The sequence below is a fragment of the Euleptes europaea genome, chromosome 14 (genome assembly GCF_029931775.1).
Source record: "Euleptes europaea isolate rEulEur1 chromosome 14, rEulEur1.hap1, whole genome shotgun sequence".
Lineage (NCBI taxonomy): Eukaryota > Metazoa > Chordata > Lepidosauria > Squamata > Sphaerodactylidae > Euleptes > Euleptes europaea.
The window spans coordinates 12318465-12345863 of record NC_079325.1 but is presented as its reverse complement, the minus strand read 5'-3'; the positions used below and the strand labels follow the sequence as shown (position 1 = coordinate 12345863).

At 45.4% G+C, this 27399-nt stretch overlaps 1 protein-coding gene across 1 annotated transcript in view; it reads left to right on the top strand.

Moving 5' to 3' along the window:
• Positions 1 to 27399, top strand: part of PRDM10 (PR/SET domain 10) — a 96554-nt gene that overhangs the window by 22993 nt on the left and 46162 nt on the right. The window contains exons 2-6 of the mRNA XM_056860254.1: positions 6427 to 6610; positions 7631 to 7795; positions 10456 to 10515; positions 25241 to 25487; positions 27130 to 27371. Coding sequence (XP_056716232.1) covers positions 6518 to 6610; positions 7631 to 7795; positions 10456 to 10515; positions 25241 to 25487; positions 27130 to 27371 — 807 coding nt within the window. The 5' untranslated portion in view covers positions 6427 to 6517. The remainder of the gene's footprint in view (positions 1 to 6426; positions 6611 to 7630; positions 7796 to 10455; positions 10516 to 25240; positions 25488 to 27129; positions 27372 to 27399) is intronic.

The following is a 27399-nucleotide window of genomic DNA, read 5'->3' as shown; positions in this document are numbered from 1 at the left end:
GTCACACTCACAACAAGGATTTTATTTATTTTTAGCAGTGAACTTATCTTTAGAAGAGAAATGGTTTTTCCATATAATTGCTACTTGGTGTAGCGATACAATGAGAGACCCATTTTTCATTCTTAAGTTCAATGTATGTCTGACCAGATTTATTTTCGAACAAAATTTCTCAAAATAGAAGGTTGGAGAAGATGGTCTCTGACTCACTATAACGACAGCTTATTGCCTAGAAGGTGCTTTTTAAAAGGAGATGCCTAATGCATTTATCTTCTCAGTGTCTGCTCTGGAGCAAATGGTCTTTTTCCTGCCAGTGGTCGAGGTTCATCCATCTCTGAAACAGACAGCATACTTCTGAAGTGCAGGCTTTGTTTCCTGCATCAAAAAGAAGAGAACTACCTGGCTTCATTGTGATCTAAACAAGTGCTCCAAAAGCATTACCAATTCCCACAGTTGTTTAATCCATTGTTTCTACACTCCCCTTAGGGAATGGCAGCTTCTCATTTCCTCCCCCCCCCCCCAGATAGGACCAGAGATGGTGACTTAATGTAAAGTTTACAGTGCCTTGTGAACATGTTCCCTGGTTCTTGGGTTTGCAGCAAACAAAATGAACAAGGTTGACCGTCTTCAAGTACTTGAAGGGCTGTCATAATAGAGGAGGGTGCTGAGTTGTTTTCTGTTGCCCCAGAAGGTTGGACCAGAACCAGTGGGTTGAAATTAAATCAAAAGAGTTTCCATCTAGACATTTGGAAGAATTTGGTTCCTCAGTGGAACAGGCTTCCTCGGGAGGTGGTGAGCGCTCCTTCTCTGGAGGTTTTTAAGAAGAGGTTGGATATCCATCTGTCAGCAATGCTGATTCTATGACCTTAGGCGGATGATGAGAGGGAGGGCATCTTGGCCATCTTCTGGACATGGAGTGGGGGTCACTGGGGGTGTAGGGGGAGATAGTTGTGAGTTTCCTGCATTGTGCAGGGGGTTGGACTAGATGACCCTGGTGGTCCCTTCCAACTCTGATTCTATGATCACCTTGCTGTATTGGGGCTGGAATCATACAAAAAAATCTCATCCCAGTAGGCCCGGGCAGTAGTGGGTGGGTGAGCCAAATCCAGAAATAAAGTAGGGTTCCTGAGCTCAGTTTGCCAAAGCTGTGTCATGAGCCAGAGGCTTGAACCTGAAGCTCATTGGGCAAAAGATGCTGCTCTGGTTGACCAAGCAAAGACATAAAGCTAGGCTCCTAATATTTAAACTGGGCTTGATCAGTCCAGAGGCTTTTGGGGCAGAGCCTGAGGAGGGTGGTGTTTGGGGAGGGACTTCAATGCCATAGAGTCCAATGACCAAAGCGGCCATTTTCTCCAGAGGAACTGATCTCTGTCGGCTGGAGATCAGTTGTAATAGCAGGAGATCTCCAGCCAGTACCTGGAGGTTGGCAACCCTAGCTTGGGGGAAGCCATTACTTCTCAGCCTAACCTTCACAGGGCTGTTGTGAGGCCAAAAATTCATTGAAGAGTGGGAAGCCTAATTAGCCATACAAGGAGATGTTGCCAGAGAATGTTCATGGGGAAGCATTGCTTGTTATATATATACGATTTGCTCAACGCAAGGGGGATGTGTGGGACGTCTAGCCTAGTATATCGCTTGCATTGCCTCTGTCAGCATTGGGTATCTTGCCCACTCCGGAGGGATGTCACGATGCATTTATATACATATCTCTTGCCTTTTTCTTTTCTTTTTTGCAACGGCTCTAATGGCATAGCATCTTTCTGTGCTGACTTAGTCTCTATGCTCTTGTCACACCCACTCTGCTCCCTTGCCGTAAGATGCTAGCTTCAGGGATGGTGCAGACATCCAAGGGATTGGCTGGTGGAATTGCATCACTCTCACTGCAGCAAGCCTCGTGCGTTTCTCTCCTGACACAACACACGCTGCCACTGACATACATACTGCTGTCGACTTTCCCGTGTTTTGCAGCAATGGCTGTCAAGCGTCTGCATGCCGAATGAAAATAAAAGGGGAAAGAGGCAGAAATGATCCAGAGAGAGTGGCAATGTGTCGCAAGAACAAATATTTCCCCTGCTGTGTCTGCTTGCTGGTAGAAGAGACAGAGACTCGAAGTCCAAACATTTTAGAAATGTGTGAGAAAAGCTCCGTATGTTCTAGGGTAATTTTGGGGATCTTGTAGATGATTTGTAAGAGAAGTTCTGTTTCTGTGTTTGGGAGGGGAGGGACTTCAAGCAGCCATTTTCTCCAGGTGAACTGATCTCTTTTGGCTGGAGATCAGTTGTAATAGCGGGAGATCTCCAGCTAGTACCTGGAGGTTGGCAACCCTAGCTCGATGGAGCCCTGTTGGGCCTCGGTTTCACCCTCCATCCTTCTGCAGCAGCAGTGCCATGGTGCAGCAGAGTCGCACGGGAAGAAACGTGGCTAGGCCGTGCTGCCTGAATTCTCGATTCGAGATGGTGACTCCCCCGATGAGCACCTTGCAGATGCCTTCAGCATAACGTTCCAGTCAGAAATTGCTCACGTAACCCTGTTGTACACTCCGCGGCCCAGGCATTGAACAAAATTGCAGTTGTCGTCATTACTAGCAACTGTGATGGACCGTAGCCCACTCTTTGATATTTCTTCTTTTGGTATTATGCGGTGCAATCCAACCCCCAACCCCCCAACAGAATGAGTTCCATGTGCCCAAAGGAGCTGTTTCTCAGCTTTGCATTCGGCAAAGAAAATGGCTTTAGAAACTCAAGGGGATTTTAAAAAGCAGTTTGCGGTTTGGCACAAAGGGCTGCTGGCCAAAGAATAAATGTTTTAAAAAAATAGATCTCAAGGGGTATACAGAAGGCCTTGGCACGGTTAAAGACACTCTTTGAATCTAAGCCACAGGAATAGTCATGGAGGCTTTGTTTTGTTTTAACTTTCTTTTCTCTTGTAATTTCAACATACTGCAATTGATAGCCGTGGGTTTCTCGTGGCACATGCGGCTTTGCCAGATGTTCATTATTTTGAGGGAGTCTCCATAATTCCTTCCCACAGTACTCCAGTGCCATAAACCGTAACGGATGTCTCTTATTAAGTAACACTGCGGGTTCCTTGAACTTCATATCATAGAGTACCTTCTCTCGAAAGCATCCCCTTCTTTTAAAATGAATTAAAGAATTGGTTTGGCAAACTGAGACGGGTTTCCTGAGCCCGAGGTACGGAAAGGGAGGCGGCTTCAGGCATCCATAACATTATATATGGCACAATAATGTCAAGAAATCTGTAGCTTGTGTTGTTTTCAGACAATGATGCAGCGTTGATTTTTCTACTGTTCCACGGAGAGACGTTATGCTTCGCCTTTCCTGCATTATTGATTTGCGCCTTCTGCGAAAGACCTGTAGAATAATGAGCCGGCTCCAAGCCTGCAGAACTACTAAAGGCTAGCAAGTTGAATAGCAGGCAAAGTCCTTGTTTTGAGGGTTAAAAAACCCAAAAAAACAACCACCTCTCCATAATTTACAAACCAAACGTCATTATGTGAGCATAAATTATATCTAAAAATAATTTGGATTTAAAATTCAAGTGGGTGAAAGAGTCAGCGAGGAGCCTTTGGCTTCCTTGCTTTTTTTGTGCCTTGGCAGCGATGTGCTATTAGATCAGCCCAGGCGGCCAGTCAGTATCAAATAAAGTTAATTGGACTTGCCGAAAATCAAATGGCCTCAGCCTTGCACTAATTCCTAAGTCTGTGATTTAATAATGATGCCGGAGACGGAGGACTGGAAAGGTGCTGAATGACTGTCTGAGCCAATCACTGGAGCTGTAAATTACACTTCTGAGATTCCCAGGGGCAGATGGAGACGCTCCCGATAAAAATCGCAAGGGGTGAATAAAGCTGTCTGTGGAAGCAATTTGTCAAGATTCCTGAGCTTACGTAAACTGGAATCTAGGCTTTGTTTTTAATTCTGTCTCAGCATTTCAGCTGCCCAGAGGAGCTGCACACGTGGGACAAGGAAGAAAAGCCCCCACCAGAGGGGTTGGTGAAATGTTGAACTAGAAAATTAAAAAGAAGTCAGTTGGGGACTTGAGGCTTCCTGGTGTGCAGGCCTGGGTCCAGTATAACTTGGGGGGCATGGAGTTGCTTAGTTTTTAAAAGTCATCTGATGAGCACATCATGTTGAAGTGGGCCATCCAAACGTCATGGCGTGGGTGTGAAATGTTGTGTTGGAATTGGCTTGCCCGGATGCTTTTAGAGCATAATAATTTTAGACCATGTTGGGATAATTTGTCCAAACAGCAGTAATACAGTAAGGTAGAGTAGCTTATTTGGCATGAACAAACCTATCGGTGGTTCCCTATCCCATCTGGCACATGAAGAAGCTGCCGACATTCTTGCTATGGAGCACCCCCTCCTGGCCAGCATAGAAGTAGGTATAGTGTTTCCATAGAAATCGACTTTTCCCATCTTCTGGGAGTTCAGTTTGATGTGGAAGAGGGGGCAGTGGAGAGTTGTTTATCCACAATACTGGATGTTAAATTTCTTGCGGAAGGGGGCAAGAATAGCCATTTGGATAGCCATCTGTCAGCAATGCTGATTCGATGACCTCAGGCAGATCATGAGAGGGAGGGCATCTTGGCCATCTTCTGGGCATGGAGTAGGGGTCACTGGGGGTGTGCGGGGGAGGTAGTTGTGAATTTCCTGCATTGTGCAGGGGGTTGGACTAGATGACCCTGGTGGTCCCTTCCAACTCTATGATTCTAAGCAGACAAATACTTCCACCTGTTTTTGCCTCTGTCTTGTATGTATGCTCTCAAGGGTATATAGAATGCTGCAGAGTTTAAAAATGGCATGTTTTCACAAGTGACATCAAAGAGTGTCGTTTTCTCTAACAGGATGGTTTGATCCATCCTGTATGGCTGTTACAGGATCTTAAAAGATGTTCCCTGTCATTTTCCAGTTGCTACTAGGAAACCTCCGTTATGACCTTCATGAATCAGAAGGTGGTAGACTTGTAAAAGCCCCAAACCATCATTTGAATAGGTTCCATATTGGTTAGCATGACACTATCTTAAGTAGACACAGGAACTTCCAAAACTAGTTCTTAGAAAACAGCTGAAGTTGGATCACATTTATATAAATAAAGATTTAAGTTATTCTAGGATAGCAGTGAAATGCCCATCATTTTGACTGGCAGAAGGGGAGTTTTGGAAAGCGCTTGTATATGGCCAGGAATCTGGGTGTACACTTGAGAATACCCAGAGATGAGCATTTTCTGGAAAAATCTGAACTGGAAATATTTCCGATGCCTTATATCGTATGATCTGATTTAGTGTGTTTATTTTGATATATTTAGTAAAAAATACCACATTTTAATATTATCTCAATTTAATATTATGTCCTAAGAGCAGCATATACTTGAACTGAACCGTTTTAGAGAAAACTCAAATCAAGTGAAGTTTAAATGTTATATTCAAAGCTTTATATGGAAATTCTTTTGTATTCGAGTAATATTTGTAAAAACATAATGATAATATAGCTTGTATTTCCCTTTGTTTAAATTTAAGAAAAAAGCCAAAGGCAATGAAAACTGTTAGCACAGCAAACCCAAAGAACTGTGCATGATATGCCTTGGAAGTAGGGCTGCCAACCTCCAGGTACCAGCTGGAGATCTCCTGCTGGAGATCTCCTGCTATTACAACTGATCTTCAGCCGATAGAGATCAGTTTGCCTGGAGAAAAAATCCACGTTGGCAATTGGACTCTATGGCATTGAAGTCCCTCCCCAAACCCCACCCTCCTCAGTCTCTGCCCCCAAAACCTCCCTCGGGTGGCGAAGAGGGACCTGGCAACCCTACTTGGAAATGCTTGTCCAACCATCTATTTCAGCAGAGTTCAGCTCTCTTCCACAGAGGTCACTGGGGAACCTCAGTTTCGCTTTCGCTCTCTGTAGCATCACTTGCATTAGTTACGGATCAGCGTGGTGGTTACAACGCCCCCTCCACTCGAGGAGAGGAGACAAATAAAAATTTTCGCCTGGGTTTTTATTTGACCTCTACAGCCAAACAGGTAAATTCATAACTTGATTATTACATTTTCCACTGAAAATTATTACATTATTACATTTTCCATTTTCCCAAGTACATGGGGTAAAAAACTGCCTGCTGCCTTTGATGCCTGTAGTTTCTGGTATGGCCCTCACTCTCTGCCATGACACATAGTGCGTGTTTACTGTGCTACCTAGAACTCAGTGGAAGTCGAGCCAATCCCTGTTCTGTACAACCCCGTGCTGAAATGTTACCAAGCCCTGAAGACTGGATTTTTATTTCTATTGATTTTATCACATGTTAAGTGGTGAATCTTCAGGCCCCTTTAGTCACAAACCTAAGCCATTCTATTCAGCACGTTGACATCTTGTCTTTTCTTTCTTTCCCTCTTGTCTTCTGTCTTTCTTTGTAGTCATGGTACAGAAGATTCCCTTGTCTAGAGACGAAGCAGATGGATGACTCCATTCAGCCAAGCTCAGCCCCAATAATTTAGTTTTCACACCATGGAGGCCCACAGCAGGGATGACATGGACTTGAAAGAAGAATCTGCACAGGTGTGGTCTGAATCAGCTGAGCAGGAACAGAACACTGCTCAGGTGACTAGTGGCTAATGTGTTCTCTAACTGTTAATTTTTGCAGAGTTCATGTATGACAAGAGTTTGCCTGCATGAAAGGTAAAGGCAGTCCCCTGTGCAAGCACCAGGTCATTACTGACCCATGGGGTGACATCACATCCGGATGTTTACTAGACAGACTATGTTTACAGGGTGGTTTGCCATTGCCTTCCCATGTCATCTACACTTTACTGACAGCAAGCTGGGTACTAATTTTACCTACCTCGGAAGGATGGAAGGCTGAGTCAGTCTTGGGCCGGCTACCTGAAACTGACTTCCCTAGGGATCAAACTCAGGTTGTGAGCGTTTGACTGCAGTACTGCAGCTTACCACTCTGCGCCACAGGGCTCCTGCATTAGCACATGTTTAAGGGGTTGTTTTTTGTGGGACTTTGTATAAATAAAATAAATAAATAAATAACCACACTTTCAAGAGTGGAATCAGGAAACCAGAGCAGACCTGGTACACCGTGTCAGAAGCGTTCGCAGAGAAGAAATGATTAGTACAATTGGTAAGCAGCAAGGCAGCCAATATTCATGATACAGAGGATGGCCAGCAAAGATGCAGAAGTAGGGTATATTATGATTCAATTCAACCAACCTAAGGGTTGCCACTGTCAGTCCCCCCCAGCAGAGGCTCTGTGTCTTTAACAGGTGCATGACCCCTAGAACTGGAATTTTTGGGCCCAGTTAGTTAATTGATTTCCATTCTGATGACCAGTGGCTGTAGACAATATTCTCCAATCACGCTGAATGGACTTTTAGATTGGGAAAATTGATGATTTATTTCTGATGCTCAGTTTTCTATAAAGGTGGTGTCTAAAGCTGGATATTCCCAATCAATGGTATCTGGTTATTTCCTTGCTCTTTTCTATATGAGCTGAGCATGTATGTTGGGACCATTTTTACGGATGTCCTTTTATTAAGTGTGTTGTGCACAATCTGATGTATCCCCTTGGTGTCTAGCTGTTTCTTCATTCTTTATCCCCCCACCCTACCCCAGGTTCACTTTGTCCCAGAAGGTGGAACGGTGGCTCAGATTGTGTACAGTGATGACCAGGACCACCCTCCGCAACAGGTGGTCTACACAGCCGACGGCACCTCTTACACCTCAGTGGATACCTCAGAGCACACGCTGGTTTACATCCATCCCGTGGAAGCCACCCAGGCAAGTGACGCCTTGTGCTGCTGTCTCTGCCTGCTCCTGGCTGCAGAGAGAATGGATTTCATTGAATCATAGAGTTGGAAGGACCACCAGAGTCATCTAGTCCAACCCCCTGCACAATGCAGGAAATTCCAAACTACCTCCCCACCCCACACCCCCAGTGATCCCCTACTCCATGCCCAGAAGATGGCCAAGGTGCCCTCCCTCTCATGATCTGCCTAAGGTCATAGAATCAGCTTTGCTGACAGATGGCCATCTAGCCTCTTCTTAAAAACCTCCAGGGAAGGAGAGCTCACCACCTCCCAAGGAAGCCTGTTCCACTGAGGAACCACTCTAACTGTTAGAAAATTCTTCCAAATGTCTAGACGGAAACTCTTTTGATTTAATTTCAACCTGTTAGTTCTGGTCTGACCTACTGGAGCAACGGAAAACAACTCTGCACCCTCCTCTATATGACAGCCCGTCAGGTACTTGAAGATGTTTATTGTATCCCCTCTCAGTCTTCTTGTCTTCAGGCTAAACATGCCCAGCTCCTTCAACCTTTCCTCATAGGACTTGGTCTCCAGACCCCTCACCGTCTTGTTTGCCCTCCTCTGGACACGTTCCAGACCAGACTCATTCAGGACCAGGGCCAGCTGCTTGCAAAGCTGCGTGAAGGCTTAAGAGCTCACATCTGTGCTTAATCATCTCACCATCAGCGAAGTGGGAGTTGGGACTTTTCATCCTAAATGAGAGTGCAGATGTTGTAATCAAAAGCTGCTGGTAGGCTATTGAGCACTGAAGCCCTTGTCCATTTCGTTTCTGTGGAAATGGAGTAATTAAGTTTGTTTGGCCTCTTCTCTCCCCCCCCCCTTTAAAAGACACCACCGGTAATCAGTGGAGGATTTCAGCCATCTCTGTGTTACGTAAAGCCAAGGGTTTCCTAATTAATTCTTTCCTAACTCCTTGATTGTACGGCCATGTTTGGGCAACTACTGCTAATTAGGTCATGGAAACTTGTACACTTATCGCAGTTGCACTAACCCTTATGTAGTCAAGGCCACTGATGTAGAACTGTGGTTTTCACACTTTCTGCCTTCAGGGAACAATTCCCTCCACAGTTTTTCTTCCATGTCACCTTTAAGCATTTTCTGTGGAGTCCTGGTGTGTTGTCCAAGGATTTGAGAGCATGATCTAAGGTGCGTAGCTAGTTCACACACAGTACAGGCCAGATGGGCTCATGTGAATGGAAAATGTGAACTAGAAACACTCGCCTGCATTTACACATTGCTGGGAAAAATTAGTAGTGGTGGACACATTGTCTTTCAGAGAAGCTCATCTGCCTTTACTGCTCGTCTCAATGAAGAATCCCCGAGACGTTTCTAAGAAACGTCATTTGAAAACCGCTGTTCTAGACTAATCGTGTTTGTGTTGGTAACCTTAGCCTACTTGTCTTTTAAACAATGCTAGAAATAACCTCTTCTGCAGAGCTTTTAGGACCTTACTCTGCCCGTTCCCACTTCTAAACTTTTGTACATTACAATGCATACTTTTAATGGTTCTTCTCACTAAATGACTTTGCCGTGCTTTGCTTTCAATCTGATGAAAATGCAAACGGATCAGCAGAGCCTAGGAAGCGACGTGTGCATTTTCCAGGCGCTATTCAGTGTGTGCCTTTTCTAGATGCCAGGAAGCTACGTAGATGTGAAATCATATACCCAAATTTTATAGGCCTCTTAGAACGTTGACGTTAAGGCTATCAGAACATTCCCATTAAACATACAGGTATGGTATTGGGATTAGTTCTGGGATTATTTCATTGCATTTGCCAAGGTAATGAGCACTGTGAGCATAAGAGGAGCTTTGATGGTTCAGAGCAAAGGTCCCTCTGGTTCAGCATCTTGTTTCCTACAGTCACTAGTTAGATGCCTCCAAGAGCCCACAAGCAGGACATGAAAGCAGTAGCCTTCCTCTGCTGTTGTCCTACATCAAATGGTAGTTAGTAGCATACCATCTGTGAACATTTAGCCACTGCAGTCAATATCCAGTGATAGGCCTATCCCTCCCTGGCTTTGTCCTTTCCCCCTTTGTAACCACCTAAATCAGTGGCAATTGTGATATCTTATGGCAGTGCAATCCATAAAAATAATTATGCATTGTGTGAATAAATACTTTATTTTGTCTGTCTGAATCTATTTCTAGTCAGTTTCTTTTGAGTGATGCTGGTTTCTGGGATTCTGGGAGATGGAGGAGAACTTTTCTAAATGAACTTTCTCCACAGAACGGATTATTTTTTTTATACACATCTAACATTATGGAACTGGGATTAGACCATTTCAGGGAAGGATGGCCATTAGCCCTGATGGTTTAAGGGAATCTACATATCCAGGGGCAGTATACCTCTGAACACCAGTGCTAGCAGGCATAATCAGGGTGAGGTCTTGGACCCTATGCCCTGTTCATTGCCTTTTAGAGTAACTGGCTGGCCACTGTGTGAAACAGAAGCAAGACTAGATGGACCATTGGTCTGATCTAGCAGGGCTATTCTTATGCTTCGTTGGAATATGTTCAGCTCTTTGTCCTTGGTCAGTTCTCCTAGTAGCGAACTATTCTGTTGCTGTGAGGTACAAGTAAACAGTACCAAGAGTTGTTTTTTTTTTAATACAGACTATTGTTTTGTTCAGACTCTGTTTACAGACCCGTCCCAAGTGACTTACGTTCAACAGGATGCAACTACACAGCAGGTAAGGCCCAGCTGTTTCCACTGATCCTTATTTTACTTTTTCTCTGTGGTAGGTTCAGGTGGTTGGCCATGTTGGTCTGCAGTAGAAGAGCTAGGTTCAAGTCCAGTAGCACCTTAAAGATCAACAAGATTTCCAGGGTTTCAGCTTTCGAGAGTCAAAGCGCCCTTTGTCAGACTCAAATCTAGCTCTTTCTCTGAGGTAGATTCAGCTGCCATACTCCGTGTTTTGTTGCAAAGTGCTGAAGATGGTATCAAAGGGCTATTGTCACCCATGGTCTGCATTATCTTTTCTTTTGTTCTGCTATTGCTTAATCGAGCAGTGCTTGTAGGCTTTTGAAGCACCATAGCAACCTGCTACAACTATGTGATCAGAGATGACAGTGGGACTGGGGGGAAAAAAACCCCAGAATGCACACTGCATGCACTCATGGCTCTGACATACCATCGTTGACCTTCTGGGAAAAGAAAATCATTGGCTGTCTCCAGCCATCGTCTTATAATTCCAGCAGGAATGTGATCATAGACAATCCAAAGTTAAGGAAGGACTGTTATCCCGGCCAGTAAAAACCCAGCTGGAGAATAATGACACATACCTTTAACAGCATACAATCAGGGTTTTTTTAGAAGATTGCTGGACTCAGACTTTCTGCCTTTTGGAAAGGTTATCTCTGTGTCCTCCCTCCTTAAATGATTAAAAAGCTCATCTTATTTGTATTTCCACACAATTTAGGAGATAACATAATTTCCTCCTTTTTGCTGACATAAGTTGTTTGAGTTTTGCTTTGGAATGTAACTGTAAGAGCTAAAAACTCCAATTACTTGCTGCCATGTCTGATGAGTGTAGTCCTAGTTTTCTGCTTCCTGTGCTCACTAGTGTGAAATTGACTAGGAGTAGCATCAAATTGAGGGCTGGGGATGCGAGGATTGGAAGATGCCAAAAAACATCATCTACTTGAGAACCACTAATTTCTCACTTCATCTCTGTTGGAAACTGGGCGGTTAAGTGGGCAAGACTTGTGATCTTTTCTGTCCTTAAGCCACAACATAAAATGCAGTTGGGTGGAAACAGGAACGTAAAACTGAGTGATACCTGTTTCAGTGCCTTTACAAAGTAAGATGTTTCAAATTATAGGAAACTCCATTGTAATAGCTACTAAACTGCAATTTGGTAGAAGACACAGGTATTTTGGCATGTGATTTCTCTAAATTAATCACTGGTGCTTGAGAGCCTGACTGGATTTTACTCAATGTATGAAAAGCAGCCAGAGGCTGATTGTTGAGAATTCAGAAGCCTTTCTCGGATAAGTCAATAGAAGTTGGAGGGACTTGCCTCAAAGGGACATGTAGTATAGTCTAAAGGGACGTGATAAGCAGCTTTGAGGAGGGGCGGTGGTGTAGTGGTAGAGCATCTGCTTTGCATGCGAGAGGTCTCAGGTTCAATCCCTGCCATCTCCATTTATAAAAAGGTCAGGTAGAAGATGATGTGAAAGACTTTCGGAGAGCCACTGCCGGTCAGGTAGACAATACTGACCTTGCAGGACCAATGGTCTGATTCATGATAAGATAGTTCCATTGTGTGCAAAATTGCTGAAGCTAAGATGGCCTAGATCTTCCCTAGATAGGAACCCACCCCCCCGGAAACCCCATATATTCCACCCTTGGAAAAAGGGTGGATATAAGAATATATGCCCTGATCTGGATGGCCCAGGCTAGCCTGATCTCGTCAGATCTCAGAAGCTAAGCAGGGTCAGCCTTGGATAGTATTTGGATGGGAGACCACCAAGGAAGTCCAGGGTTGCTATACAGAAGAAGGCACTGGCAAACCACCTCTGTTAGTCTCTTGCCATGAAAACCCCATAAGGAGTCGCCATAAGTCGGCTGCGACTTGACGGCACTTTACACACACACAAGAATATATAATAAATATGGAGTGGAAAAGAGAAGTATTTCTTGGCTGGCTTTTTACCTCTAATCTGGATCAGATAATCTCATTTTCTCCCATGCTGCTAGGAGAGATCAGCTGATTGAGATAAGTAGAGATAAAAAGTCCACTGGCCGGCACCATCTTTTCCCCTTCTTAGCATGATTTCAAGCCCAGTACCTCCACTTCCCTTGACTTTCATCTCTTGGAAAGTTGAGAGTGCACAAAGACAGGAGGCACAGCCACTGGGGAGGGGGTTGCAATGAACCGAAGATGCACAAAGTGAGCATTCTGCTTGCCCTCAATACACTTCAGAAGTGTGGGGGGTGAGCAGCTGAGCTGAACATGAGCAAAGCATGAAATCTGTGCTGCCCATCCCAGGAATTGCAGTTAATATGAGGTTAGAATGTTGTTGGTTAATGTTTCCTAAAGAGCAAATGTCTGTGTTGTTTAAAACGTCAGAGGATGTTATGAGGCTGGACAAGCACTTGTCAGGGATGCTCTAGGCTGATCCTGCATTAAGCAGGGGGTTGGACTAGATGGCCTTTATGGCCCCTTCCAACTCTATGATTTTATGAGAAAATTGAGCACGTGCATGTGCGCTTCTCAAAACATTTGCAGCAGGATGAATGGATAGTCTTAGAAAGAGAGAAGGGGAATGTGAGGACGTGCGAAGGGGACATACAGCAAGGGAGTTTGGGCAAAAAGAGGCGCAAAGATTGGGATGCTGTTGGTTGCTCTGACAGGTGTATGCGTTAGAAAAACCGCCGCAAACGATTCACAGCTATCATACATTTTGTGAGAACCCTTGACAAATAAATGAGATGGGATGCGGGGAGTGGAGTGGAGTGATATAAGAGTGTTGACAGTCTACAAGGAAGAATGGGGGGGAAATCATACCAAGAGAGAAGTAGATAGGAGCAAAATTCTAAAAGGAATAAAGATAGAAACATTGTTCATTGAAAGAAAAAAGAAGAGCAAGAAAATGGAGACACTGGTAGGCAGAAGAAGATTGTGTCTAAGGTCCCCAGTTTAGGACAATTGCAGTTATTAACAGCCACTAAATAAACGGTAGACAGGTATATAGGGTAAGAAAGGTAAGAAGGTGAGTGATAAAACAGAAATCTGACAAAGAAAAATACTATTGATATTGTTTAGAAAGAGAATAGAATACACTGAGTGAAAGGAAGATCTGGGAGGTGTTGACAAATAATTACAAAGCATAAAAGGGAGTTCACAGATCTTAAAAAGAAAGAGTGGGAACATAGAAAGTACTGGTAACGAAAAGGAAAGAAAATAGTATGTGATCAAAATCTTGCCACTGATACTATAGCTTGTAATAAACACACTGACATAAAGATGTGAGAGGAGAGAAAAATATTCTGAGGAAAAATAATGTTGAGTTGCTTGATCGAAAGAGCCTCCTACAAAAGTGGAAAAAATTACACCTGTGTTGGGGGTTCACCAGCCCCCCCCCCCCCGTGCAGTCTCCCCTGCCTTCTGGGAAGCTGCTCTGAGTTGTTTTGGGGAGGTGTGGTGGCTGCAGACAAGAGGAGGAATTACAGCCCCATCATAACCAGAGCTGTACTTTTCTAAGCCCGTTTACGATGGACTTGGAAGAGCGTCACTTTGCTTCGTGACCCTCCTCCTTCTGCACAATCAGCAGTGTCTTCCCCATGCATAGCAGGATCTTAGATCCAAACCAGGGCTTTCAAAATATCTTCCTCTTGTAAAATGAAGCCCAAACCGCGAACAATTTACAGGGGTCCTATGATAAGCAGGAGCAGAAACATAGAATAAAAAGAGGGCTGAGAGAAGTCAGGAAAGAATGAGAAAAAAACTGTCCTCGTACCTAAAAAAAGGCGGGTAGGTATAGGGCAAAGGTGTCGATAAGGGGGAAAGCAGTGATCAATTTGAATGCAGTCGGCAGGTATTAATAACCATCCAGAGCTGAATGACATAAAGATATGTCAGGTAAAAGAAGGAAATCAGGAAGGGTGGGGGCATCTTGTTTCTGAAACGGACAGAAATGTTTGAAACTTTGCTGAAAGAATTAAGTTAGCTTAAGTTGCACGTTTGTGTCTAAAGTACAATCAAATTGCAGTTAACTTACAGTAACCCCGTAGGGTTTTCAAGGCAAGAGATATTCAGAGGCGGTTTGCCTTAGCCTGCTTCTGTGTAGCTATCCTGGACTTCATGGTGGTCTCCCATCCAAGTACTAATTAGGCCTGACCTTTCTTAGCTTTTGAAATCTGGCAGGATCGGCTTGCCTGGACCATCCTGGTCAAGGCAAGAGTTTGTGCTGTGGTGGTAGAAAGTGCTACCAGTGGTGGTAGAAAGTGCCATCAAGTTCAAGTTGACTTATAGCCATCCCGTAGGTTGTTCCAGATAAGAGACAGAGATGGTTTGCCATCGCCTGCCTCTGTGTAGAAGCCCTGACTTCCTTGGTGGTCTCCCATCCAAGTACGAACCTGAGCTTACCCTGAGATCTGATGAGATCAGCCAGCCTGGACCATCAAAGTCAGAGCAGCATGCACCAAGCACCACTATTAAAAGGTGGAGACAAGCCAAAAGCAAAGAAGGTAATTTGAGAAGGATGCAGGCACATCCTTTATAACAGGGGTGGGGAACGTCAGGCCCGGGGGCCATATAAGGCCCGCAAAATCATTTGGTCTGGCCCTTCTTGGGTCCTGGCAGATCTCTAGCTCAGAAGGATCTAAGGCTGCCGATCCGCCCCCTCCCACGGACAGGAATATTCAAGGCAGATGTGAGTTTGTTTTGCCAAGAAAAGGAACCTTTTTCCCCCCTTGCAGAAGAGTCATTAGCTATGGAGCGGCTAAGACCGTCCAGGAAACTGTTAACCCTTTCCCACCCGGGTCGTGAGAAACTATGTGGCAGACACTCAGAGCCGTCTCCGGTCGTGCCTCTTGGCTAAATGTTTGACCAAATATAGCAGGCTAATTTTTAAGTTTATAATTTTGTATGGCCAGCGAATAATGTTATAAATATCCAAATGGCCCTTGGCAGAAAAAAGGTTCCCCATCCCTGCTTTATAACGACAGAGCGAAGCAAGAGAAATTTGACAAAAGAAATCAGATATATTATGGCAAAGAGAACTGCAAAGATTTTAAAAGCATGCTGAGCAGATGCATGTTCATTGAGCAGAAATCAGAAAACTGCAGTGTGGCAGAGTTTATTGAGACTAATGTCAGGAAGCATTGCCTCAAATTTGAATCTGCTTTGCCTGAAATACTAAAAAGGCAAATGGAAGAACTGGAAGACCGAAACAATAACCTGAAAACTATGATGGATGTCTTATAAGAAAAGAGAAAACAAGGCCATGTGAATGATTGGTAACCGATGTCTGCTGTGTTAATGTTGAAAAGGTTTGTGTATTCAGAAGTTTTAGGTGTTCTTATAAGTTTACAGGAAAGATTTCAAAAATGCGAGAAACACATCTTGTTGAAAAGCTGTATTCAGGTGTCTGGTTTAACTGCGGTTACCCATGATATATGAATGCAGGAGCACAACTTAAGCATATCTTGTTTCCCCCCAACAAGCCAGGATTGGGCTGGGCACAGCGGTTGAGTACCTGGTGTTCATGCAGAAGGTCTCAGCTTCAATCCCTGGTATCTCCATTTAAGAATGATCAGGAAGTGGGCAGTGTGAAAGACCTCTGCCTAAGACAGGGATGGGGAATCTCAGGCCCGGGGGCCATATGCGGCCCCCGAGGACATTTTTTGTGGCCCTCGGAAGCTCCAGGCCCCCGCTGTGGAGGCGTGGCACAGGGCAGCCCTCCCTGAGGGTGTTCCTGGGGCCACGGCTTGCAGGGGCACTATGGCGCCCTTTGGACCTCCTCTCGCCGACTGATGGCTGTTGGTAGGCGAGAAGAGGAGGAGGGACACTTCCTCCAAGGCTGCCCCCTATAGCCGCAGCATGCAGGAACGCCGGGGCACACTGTAAGCCCCTCTTGCTGCCTGTCGGCTGTTGAGCAGCGAGAGGGAGGGGGGAAAAGAGGCCTGCGGCTCCTGGTGGCAGAGCATGCGCACAGGAGCCAATTGGGCTTCGGGGGGCCCTTTTGTGGACTCTGTGGGTGGAAGGGCATGGAGCCTGGGGCCAGGTCGCGTGGGGCCGGCGTGTGTGTGTGTGTGGGGGAGGCTTTTCTCTCCCTCTCTTTCTGTCTCTTTCTTTGTCTGTCTCCCTCCGTCCTTTTCTTTCTCCCCCTCTTTCTATTTCTTTCTCCCTCTCTCCCTTTTCCTCTTTCTCTGTTTTCCTTCCTTCCTCCCTTGCTGATAAACTGCGGGCTGCGCCTGGCGCCTCGTTTGCTCGGGCCTGCCACTGGCTGCCCTCCCGCCTGGGGGGGGAGTGGGGGCACCCTCCAGGCTTTCTCTGCATGGCCTCCCCTGGGGTTGCCAACCTCCAGGTGGTGGCCGGAGACCTGGCAACCTTAGCCTCTCTCCCCCCCCCACTGGGAGATCTATACCTGGTATGGCCCCCGAATGATGTTATAAATGTGCAAATGGCCCTTGGCAGGAAAAAGGTTCCCCACCCCTGCTATACATCTTTGCTCAAGAAACAACTGCCACTGTGTTCAGTGGTGCTTATTTCCAGCTAAGTGTGCATAGGATTGCACCTTAAATCTAGTTAAGCTGCACATTTGCATTTATACACCATGGGTAACAAAAGTTAGCCTTAAAGAAGCATTCTTTCTTCACGCTCCATGTGAAAAGGGGAGGAAGGAGCCAGGTGTGCACACAAGCCCAGCACAAACTGGGTTCATACACGTTTTTATTTAACCATGGTTTCTTTCTTTGAACTTAGAATCATAGAGTTGGAAGGGACCACTAGGGTCATCTAGTCCAACCCCCTGCACAATGCAGGAAATTCACAACTACCTCCCCCACAAATCCCCAGTGCCCAGAAGATGGCCAAGATGCCCTCCCTCTCATGAACTGCCTAAGTGAATAGAATCAGCATTGCTGATCAACTTCCTTCCTTTATTTATTCAGGTTGAGTATCCCTTATCCGGACATCTGATATCCGGACTGATCCGAAAACTGGACCTTTTGAGCCGGCATGCAGACATTACTCACAGGCCCTCAGGAGTGCCATTGATTATTCAATGTACACAAAATGATTAAAAATATTATTTAGAGTTACATCCAGGCTATGTATACAGAATATAAATAAAACATACATAAAACATAAATGAATTTCATGTTTAGACTTGGGTTCCATCCCCAAGATATCTCATTATGTACATGCAAAAATTCCAAAATACGGAAAGATCCGAAATACGGACCACTTCTGGTCCCAAACAGTCCGGATAAGGGACACTCGCCCTGTATCCCACCTTTCACCCCAATGGGGACCGAAGGCAGTTTGCATCATTATCCTCTCCTTCATTTTATCCTCACAACAACCCTGTGAGGTAGGTTAGGCTGAGTGTGTGTGACTGGCCCAAGGTCACCCAGCAAGCTTCCAGGGCACAAGTGGGGATTCGAACCTGGATTTCCCAGATGCTACTCTGACACTTTTACCACCTACACACACAATGTGGAACCTTAATAAGAAGGGAGAGCCAAAGCTAAAGAAGCATAAACAGTCAGTCCAACCCTTTTGCTGAAAAACAACTTTTCAGAGTGTGGAGAACTGTGTAAGTCGATATCCATGGTTGCCATCCCCAAAGAGAAACAAAACACACCAATGTCAGTGTGGTGTCTAGATATCCCTAGCCCACTTAACAAAGACCAAGCCTGGACATCATTACCATTGACAAACCAGATATTTCCCGGGAAAGCTTTCCTGTTTGTGAATGGTTATAATTTTATTAGAACAGCTGCTATCTCTGCAGGTGTTTTGCAAACCCTCTTCCTCTGAAACGTCCCCAAACGGCTATAGCTGCTAAAATAATAAGCAAGGTCCCTGTTGCTTTTAGAAAGACCTCTTGAATCTTAGCTGTTTCAAAGCCTTTGTGTGTTTTTCTCTTTATTGCTTCTGACATCTGTAAAGGGGACAAACAAGAGCATGCGAGGAGTATCTTTTTTGCCTTGGATGCAGGAGATGTTCTATTGATGCCCTGCGGTGGCGATTTTTGTACTAACTCCTCTCTGCCAGCAAGCATGGAGTTTTGCAATTTGCTAATAATGCCTTTGTGGGTGTCTGTCTGGCAGTGTGGGAAAACCACTCTGTTCTTTCTAGCTTGGCTTTTCTTTCGCCTTGGCCACCTTATTCCTTACAGCCTTTTAGAATGAGTTTAAAGCTATCTCAGAGACTGGACTGGGAAATAAAAACTGACAGGAGGGAGAACAAAGAAATACCAAAGTATTTTGGATTTGATTGTGCAAAATCCTAAATGTTTCCCTTGAAGTAAGAGTTTGCAGCTCTTAAGTGGGAAGCAGTGAGAGAAGCTTTCCTCCAGGATGAGGATCGACACATTTTTAGGCTAGACATTTGTTTTGTTTTTTAAATTCATATCCCGCTTTTCACTCTGATCAGAACCTAAAGCGGCTTTTCACATTGTCCCGCCCCTCCTCCACTTATTCCTTTCCAGCAACAACCTTGTGAGGGTAGGTTGGGCTGAGAGACTGTGACGGACTGAAGGTCACCTGGTGGATTTCAGTGGCAGAGTGGAAGGTTTGAACATAGCCATTCCCAGATCCTAGTTCGACATTCTAACCAATATGGCACTCCAGCCCTCATTTTAGGCCAAATCAGACTTAATGAGGGGTGTTACCCCCATTATTAACTCAGAGGTTGTAGAGGAGAAACATTTGGACACATGAACACATGAAGCTGCCTAATACTGAATCAGATCCTTGGTCCATCAAAGTCAGTATTGTCAGCAGCGGCTCTCCAGGGTGTTAGGCAGGGGGCTTTCATATCACCTATTTGCCTAGTCCCTTTAACTGGAGGTGCTGGGTATTGAACCTGGGACCTTCTGCATGTCAAGCAGATGCTCTGCCACTGAGCCATGGGCCCTCCATCTTTCCAGGGTCTCGGGCAGAGGTCTTTCACATCACCTACTTGCCTAGTCCCTTTAACTGGAGATGTCAGGGACTGAACCTGAGACCTTCTACACGCCAAGGAGTTGCTCTATCACTGAACTACGGCCCTTCCCAACAAGGGTCTTGGCAGTAGGCTATTGGTATGAAGCTGCCACTAGCGAGGTCTTCTCCCTTCTCAAAGTGCCCTCTTAATGGGCCAGGGCTGGAGGATCAAGGGCTGTGATTCAGGGGCTGTCTTTGTGGATTTACAAGAGCACACAGGCAGCTCCAATATAGTTAAATGGCAGAAATAAAACCAACCTCAGTTTTGAAAAGGGATCAGGAAGCACGCGTCCCTGAATGCTTTCATGCGGTTTCAATTTAACAATTATTGAGACTCCATCTCTATTCCATTCCAAACACCTTTTGGGTGCTGTGTTTTAAAACATCTTATGCAAGACCGGGCATGCAGGTCTCGTTGCAGCCACACAAATCTGACTGATGGAAATGCCACCGCACTAGGAAGAGTGTCTGTGGGGGTTTTAGATCTCTGATCTCATGCCTGCTGCTCAGAGCGTGAATTCCAAGTCTTTCTGTGCTCAGCAGCACCGCCGCATCATTACAGCAAATGGAGCAGGGGTTTCTTGCAGACAGAGCCAGGCATCTTTTTGCCTTTTAGCACTCTCTTTATTTCAGCATCCCCACTGACCATAATTCATAAGACGAGATAAGAAGATTCAGGGCAGTTACCTGCAGCATTCCATTATGTTTTCAGGGGAGCTGGGAAATCTTCCTGATTTATATTCTGTTACAGTCAAGGAGGTGGGGGGAGGCGGCATGGTATAGCCTGATCTTGTCAGATCTTGGAAGCTAATCAGGGTCAGAACTTGGCTGGGAGACAACCAATGAAGACTCTGCAGAGGAAGGCAATGGCAAACCACCTCTGCTTCTCACTTCTCTTGAAAGCCCCTTGCTGGGGTCACCATAAGTCAGCTGTGACTTGACGGCACTTTACATACACACAATCAAGGGGAGTGAGCACCAGCCACCACTGTTACACTGTTATGTGGTGACTTTTGGCCTTTGCCACTATTATCTGCAAGGTTTAATACGCACTGGAATGTACTGGCCCTCTCCTGTGGCTGTACATTCCAGGGAAAGACCAGTATTGGTGGGAAATCTGACTTTCAAGGAACTAGTCATAAGAACATCAGATTTATAAGTTTATTCAGGAGTCTTTGGTGAAGGTTACTGGGGGTATGTGGGAGGTAGTTGTGAATTTCCTGCATTGTGCAGGGGGTTGGACTAGATGGCCCTGGTGGTCCCTTCCAACTCTATGATTCTATGAAAGGCCGAGTATATAATGTCTGCTGGGTCACCGCTGTCTACATGCTTGTTCACTTTATCAAGAAACTCCAAAAGGTTGGTGAGGCAGGACTTCCCATTGCAGAAGCCATGTTGGTTTGCCCTCAGTAGGCTTTGTTCCTCTGTGTGCCTAATAATTCTATATTTGATTACAGTTTCTACTAATTTGCCTGGGACAGAAGTTAGGCTGACTGGCCTGTAATTTCCTGTTCCCCTCTGGACCCCTTTTAAAAAATTGGTGTAATATATGTTACTCTCCAGTCTTCTGGTACAACAGTTGAATTTAGTGATAGGTTACATATACGGGCTAGTAGATCAACTATCTCACATTTGAGTTCCGGACCTGGAGGCTTGTTGGTTTTTAATTTCCCAATAGGTCTAGAACTTCATCTTTCACCATCTCGATTTGACTCAGTTCTTCAGACTTCCTTCCCGAAAATAGTGGCTGTGGCATGGTTGCGTTCCCCGTACTTTCCACAGTAAACACAGAAGCAAAATATTCATTGAGTTTTCCAGCAATCTCCCCATCTTTCTTTAGCAATCCCTTCATTCCTTGGTCATCCAAAGGTCCAACTGCTTCTCTGGCTGGTTTCCTGCTCCAGATATATTTAAATAAATGTTTATTGTTTGTCTTGATGCTTTTAGCAATCTGCTCCTCAAGTTCTCTTTTTGCATGCCTAATTATTGACTTTTGCCAGAGCCTGTGGTCCCTTCTGTTCGATTCATTGCGGAAAATAGTCGCTACTGATCTTATTGAGGGATCTCCTCCCCCCCAAATAATTTAGGGCGGACAACTCTAAGTTGGGAAATCCCAGGAGGTTTTGGGGGTGGAGCCTTGGGAAGGTGGGGTTTGGGGAAGGGATGCACCTCATAGGGGTATAATGTCATGGAGTCCACCCTCCAAAGCAGTCATTTTCTCCAAGGGAATTCATCTCTGTAGTCTGGAGATAATTTGTAATTCTGGGAAATTGCCAGCCCCCCCCCTGGGGGTTGGCAACCCTAAATCAGTTTGTGAGGCTTCTCAAGGTTTCTTGGAACACAGATTGAAAACCCCCAACAATTGTTGGTGCCCAGATCTGTGAACACTACAAATTTACAGTTCCATCACACTTTCAAGGAATGTTCCTATTTGGTGCAGAATTCTGCATAAACTCCCAAAGCCAGAATTCTGTACCACAGCTAAGACCACAAGATTCTAGCCCTGATGATTGGCTTTGTAGATAAACTTGTGGGGAAGAGCCCTGTAAAATCTCAGGTGCCTGTTTTCCTGCGGGTATGCCAGTTCTCCACATAGCTTCCTGTTCTTCCAGCTTGACTCGGAAGAAAAGTAACCAGCACATGTGCACTTGTTTGATTTGCATAATATATTCAGGTTACAGAATTTGAGGAATCTTTAAAGCAGAATTTGGGTTTCCTTGGCAACAAGACCCAGATTTTTGTTTTTAAATGCAGGCTGTATGCATAGCCCTAGTTGTGGCCAGTGGTGTCTATGGATTCCCTTGAGGCCTTCTATAAAGCCCAGTTGAAGATTTGTACTTCAGGATTACTTTTTGATGGTTTGTTCCAGAACTCTCTTAAGGCTTTGCCCCCCCCCCCCATTATACTGACTTCTGTCTAATCTACTGTGCACTACGGACATTTAACTCTTCTCTGTGTCAAGGATAAAACACATGTTCTTTAAAATTAGAGCACCCGTTGCCCTAGGGTGATTATGAGGTTGCTTTTTGTTATTAGGGTTTTAGGTTTTAATTAGCTTGTTCCTTGCTGAACCCTCTGTTTGGAGTGCATTGAGTATTGTTTTCCATTGCTTTCATGGAGTGAGAAAATTATAGGCTGGATCATTTTCAGGGCATGTTTTAATGTCAAACTAATTAATGCAGAAAATGGAGACCCTGGGTGGTAACTTGAAGTGTGAATAAGGAAAGGGAACGGTGAGTTGCCAAACGCCTTTCTGAGGATTCGAAGGCTTGAAGTTTTTGTGACTTCTTTCAGTAGAACTTTTATTAATAATTTCTGTAGTAGTTTTACCATGTTAAATATTTTCGCAGGACTTAATCATAGGTGAGCCACTATACATTCTCACTTAGATGGGAGAACTGAAAAGGAGAGTTGATCACTTGCTTACGGCCATCCTTACCACTTGTGTTGGATAAGGCTCCTTCTGCCAGAGGAAAATATCTCTGCTAGTGGAACCGATATGCAGGATCCAACCCCTTAGGTTCATGGATGAGTAGCTCAGCTCCCCCAGACACAACTTTGAGAATAGTAATCTGGCCCTCCTAGTTATCTATTATAGAGGATCTGGTGTACAATGTGGTGGTGGAAAGTTACGTCAAGTCACAGCTGGGTTATGGCAACCAGCCTCCAGGTACTAGCTGGAGATCTCCTGCTATTACAACTGATCTCCCGCCGGTGGTGAAGAGGGACCCGGCTACCCTAGACCCGTAGGGTTTTCAAGGCAAGAGACGTTCAGAGGTGGTTTGCCATTGCCTGCCTCCATGTGGGCTGAGAAAGTTCTGAGAGAACTGTGACTGGCCCAAGGTCACACAGCAGGCTTCATGTGGAGGATTGGGGAAACCAACCCAATTCTCCAAATTTGAGTCTGCCATTTTTAACCACTATGCCACGCTGGCTCAGGGCCTGTGACAAATTGCAAGGGTGAGAGGGAATTGGGAAATTTCCCCTTCCACCCGCCCCCCCCCCCCCAGTAACTCTCATTGGTCTTCCTCCTCAATTGTGTTGTGTTTGTATGTTTCCATGTTTTTATCAGTTTGTATAAATGTTTTAAATGTTGTTTTAATATTTTGATGTTCGCTGCCTTGGGAAGCCTGTTTGAGTGGAAAGGCAGCATAGAAATGTTTAAATAAATAAAATAAAATAGTCCCCCCTTCCAAGATACTATAAGATCTCGAGGGGGTATGTGAGCCAGTATGCCCAAGTCCCTTTGATTCTCCCCCCCCCCTTAACTGACTTTCAATAGTTCTCAGTATTCCAAGAGCAATGAGTATGTTCAGTCCTAATCAGGCCATTTTTAAAGGGAGGCATTTTTAAAAATATACAAACTAAGATTTTTCTGCATTCCTAGCAAATTCCCGGAGTATGCAGAAATCCCAGCCTGCCTGAAAGTGGGGCTTTTTTGCCACCTTCATGATAAACACTCACACATAAAGTTTGCTATTAGAGGAAACATGGTAGAGACCCCTAAGGAATTTTAAACAGAGAAACAATTTGGAAATTTCTCCTCATCACTACCCAAAACCCCTCATCCAGGTTTCTGTAAATCTCAGGGGGGATCAGGCCAATTTTTCCCACTCAGCCCTGTACACGCACACACCTTGGCTGCGAGTGGCCCGGTTGTATTGCTTTTGTGATTGGCACAAGTCACCTGATGTGCTATTAGAGCTAGCAAATAATCTTTTCACAGATGTGCCTCAACCCTTTCCTGCCAAGTTTCACACACAATATGGCTAGCGAAGCAGATGTGATGCAAGCAGAACACCCTGGGATGAGATTTGCAAGAGCCAAAGCCAAAACACCTTCAACGTTCCAAGGCAACAGGAGAGGCTCCAGCCTCCTACTCTGTGCCTTCACTTCCACTGCACACCCTTTTGTCCGGTCTTCAGCGGGATAGCACTGGAGTGTTGCTTTCCATGGTCGGTGGAGGATGCGGGCAAGCAAAGGGGATCTGTGGAAGAAGAGAGTGAGAGGCATGGCAGCTACATGCATTCCCTGTTGCCTTGGAAGCGAAAAATGTAGCATTTAAGAAGTTTATAAAATTATTTCCCCCCAAAAACGCTTAACTCAGTGTACATACTTAATTGATCTAATTCATTAAGCTCACCTCCCGTGCTGCCTTTAACTGAGATAGGTGCAAATGAGACTTTTCCAGTTTCAGAGTAAGTGTGAATGGGCATTGGGTGATGTTGTTTGTTTTGTAAGGTAAAGGCAGTCTGGGAAGAGCTGCCTGGGAGGGCCAGAAATACTGCAGAGATAGACTGGTCATTTGGCTACAGATTTGGAAGAAGAAGAGTTGATTTTTATACCCTGGTTTCCCCCCCCCCCTTTAAGGGGTCTCAAATTGGCTTACCTTCCTCTCCCCACAACAGACACCTTGTGAGGAGGGAGTGCTGAGAGAGTTCGGAGAAAACTGACTAACCCAAGGTCACCCTGAAGGCTTCATGTAGAGCAGTGGGGGGGTGGGGAACCGGGTTCACCAGATTAGAGTCCGCCGCTCATGAGGAAGAGTGGGGAATCAAACCTGGTTCTCCAGATTAGAGTCCAGTGCTCATAACCACTACACCACGCAGGCAAGCACCACTCCATTCCTAAAGGGGGGGAAGGAGGAAGAGCCTCTCCATTTCCTTGCAGCTGGTGGTAAACTGCTTAAGGTAGGATCACTCTTCTTTTCTGGTTGGCTGCCCTGGATAATGGCATTTTTTGAAATCTTTTCTTAGGTGTCGATACCTGTGCATAACCAGGTCTTGCCTCCTATGGAGGCCGTGGAGGATGCTACTCCTCTAGAACCTTTGCAGAACCCAATGGATAGCATGGAAACAAAAGAGGAAAATGATGCAGATGAGGAAGATGATGAGGACGAGGACGAGGAGGAAGAAGAAGAGGAGGAGGAGGAAGAGGGGGAAGATACAGACATGGATGAATGGGACCCTGATCCACCACGTCCTTTTGACCCAAATGACCTGTGTAAGCTAACCAGGAAGTGCTTTGGTCTCTTGTTCTCGTCTCCCTTCTGTGGGTTTACTTCTGCAACTATGGCTGCATCTACATTGCAAGGGTTCTCTGTTTTGCATCATTTGCCCCTGTAAATGCAGCAGCATGAACAGGACAACGGAAATTTTATGTGGAAGTTTTCTGCATCCTTTCCTCTGTCAGCCACCATTTCCCCTGCCTTTTCTCCTCACTGTGCCATCGGAGGGCTTTAAAAAAATGATAGTTGTTATTGCGCTATAGCAAGTACCATTTTAAAAAATATATAAATCCCCCCAAATTCTCTGGTGGCAGGGTGGGAAAAATGGCGGCTGTGCGGGGCTGCCAAGAGGAAAAGGATGCTTGTGTGGGCAGGATCTTTGAAAACGTGTGGAATTATGTGCTTGGACTGCACTTTTTCTAAAAAGATCAGAGAAAAGCTGGTTTGGGAAAGAGCATACTGGACTGGGAAGGAACAATTGGTGCACAATTGGACCACAGTGTCAAAGCAGTGAAAAACCTCTGTGTAGAGGCAGCCTGAGTGAATGAATCCAAACCCTTTTAATGTTTTAATGGGCCTTATCTATTTGCGGAACGGAACTCTGCAGTTGGCTTGGGTCCATCTGTGCTTGTAACCAGAAAATAAAAATTGAGACAGATGAAGGGGAGTCTTGAAACTGCCTCCACAGAGCCAGAGAAATGGGCAGAGAGCAGAGCTAGCCAGCCGTTCATAGTAACTCATCCCTACTATCCTACTGTGCAGGGATAACAGCACACAGGATCCAGCATAGATCCATTGGTGCTGGCATAAGGAGAAGTTTTGCCTTCACTACCCAGTTACATTGCTCCTTTCGCTTGCCGGCATGGCATTGATATTGTGGTGAATAACGGCAAGGGATTCATACAGGCAAGTGGAGGGGAATTGAGCAGCATAGTTTCTATACCACTCCAGGTGAAGCAGCAGGGCCACATAAGGGCCACTGCTAGGGTTGCCAGTCTCCAGGTGGTGGATGGAGATTTCCCACTATTACAACTGATCTCCAGGCGACAGAGCTCAGATCACCTGGAGAAAATGGCCACTTTGGAAATTGGACTCTATGGCATTACACCTCGTTGAAGTCCCTCCCCTCCCCAAACCCTGCCCTCCTCAGGCTCCACCCCCAAATTCTCCTGGTATTTCCCAACCCGGAGCTGACAACCTTACCCACAGCTAGGGGAAGCTGGGGCTTAACTCCTAGCTCTGCAAACTTCCTGTAATCAAAACTGGCTTTCTCAGATTGCTTTTAGTTACAGTAGGGAAAAAGACAGGTTCCTGTAGTGTACCTCTTTCCCCCTCACCTTAAAGCAGACCAAGGGGAATGCTAGTTTCGATTGTAGTGGGAACAGAGCTGGGGCAAGGAGTTAACCCCTAACCTTTCTGAGCGCCACATTCGTATTGGGTCTCTTTCAGTTGTTTTGAGGCTAAATTACACCATGGATCTCCAGCCACACACGTAGATTGATCCATAAAACTCTGAATGCATGGGGCACAGATAGCACGTATTTGAGTTGGAGTGACTATGTGCTTTGCTGCTCTTTTGTATTAGTAAATGTAAGGTAGTGTAACTTATTTATATCTCTTTTCAACTGTGCGTTTCAGGGTGCGAAGAGTGTAATAACGCCCATCCTTCTGTCTGCCCCAAGCACGGACCCCTGCACCCCATCCCAAACCGACCAGTGTTAACAAGAGCGAGAGCCAGCCTCCCCTTGGTCCTTTACATAGACAGATTCCTGGGAGGGGTGTTCTCCAAGCGACGCATTCCCAAGCGCACACAGTTCGGCCCTGTGGAAGGACCTCTGGTCAGGCAGTCAGAGCTCAAGGACTGCTACATCCATTTAAAGGTAACGGTGCGCCATCTGTTTGCAGTGC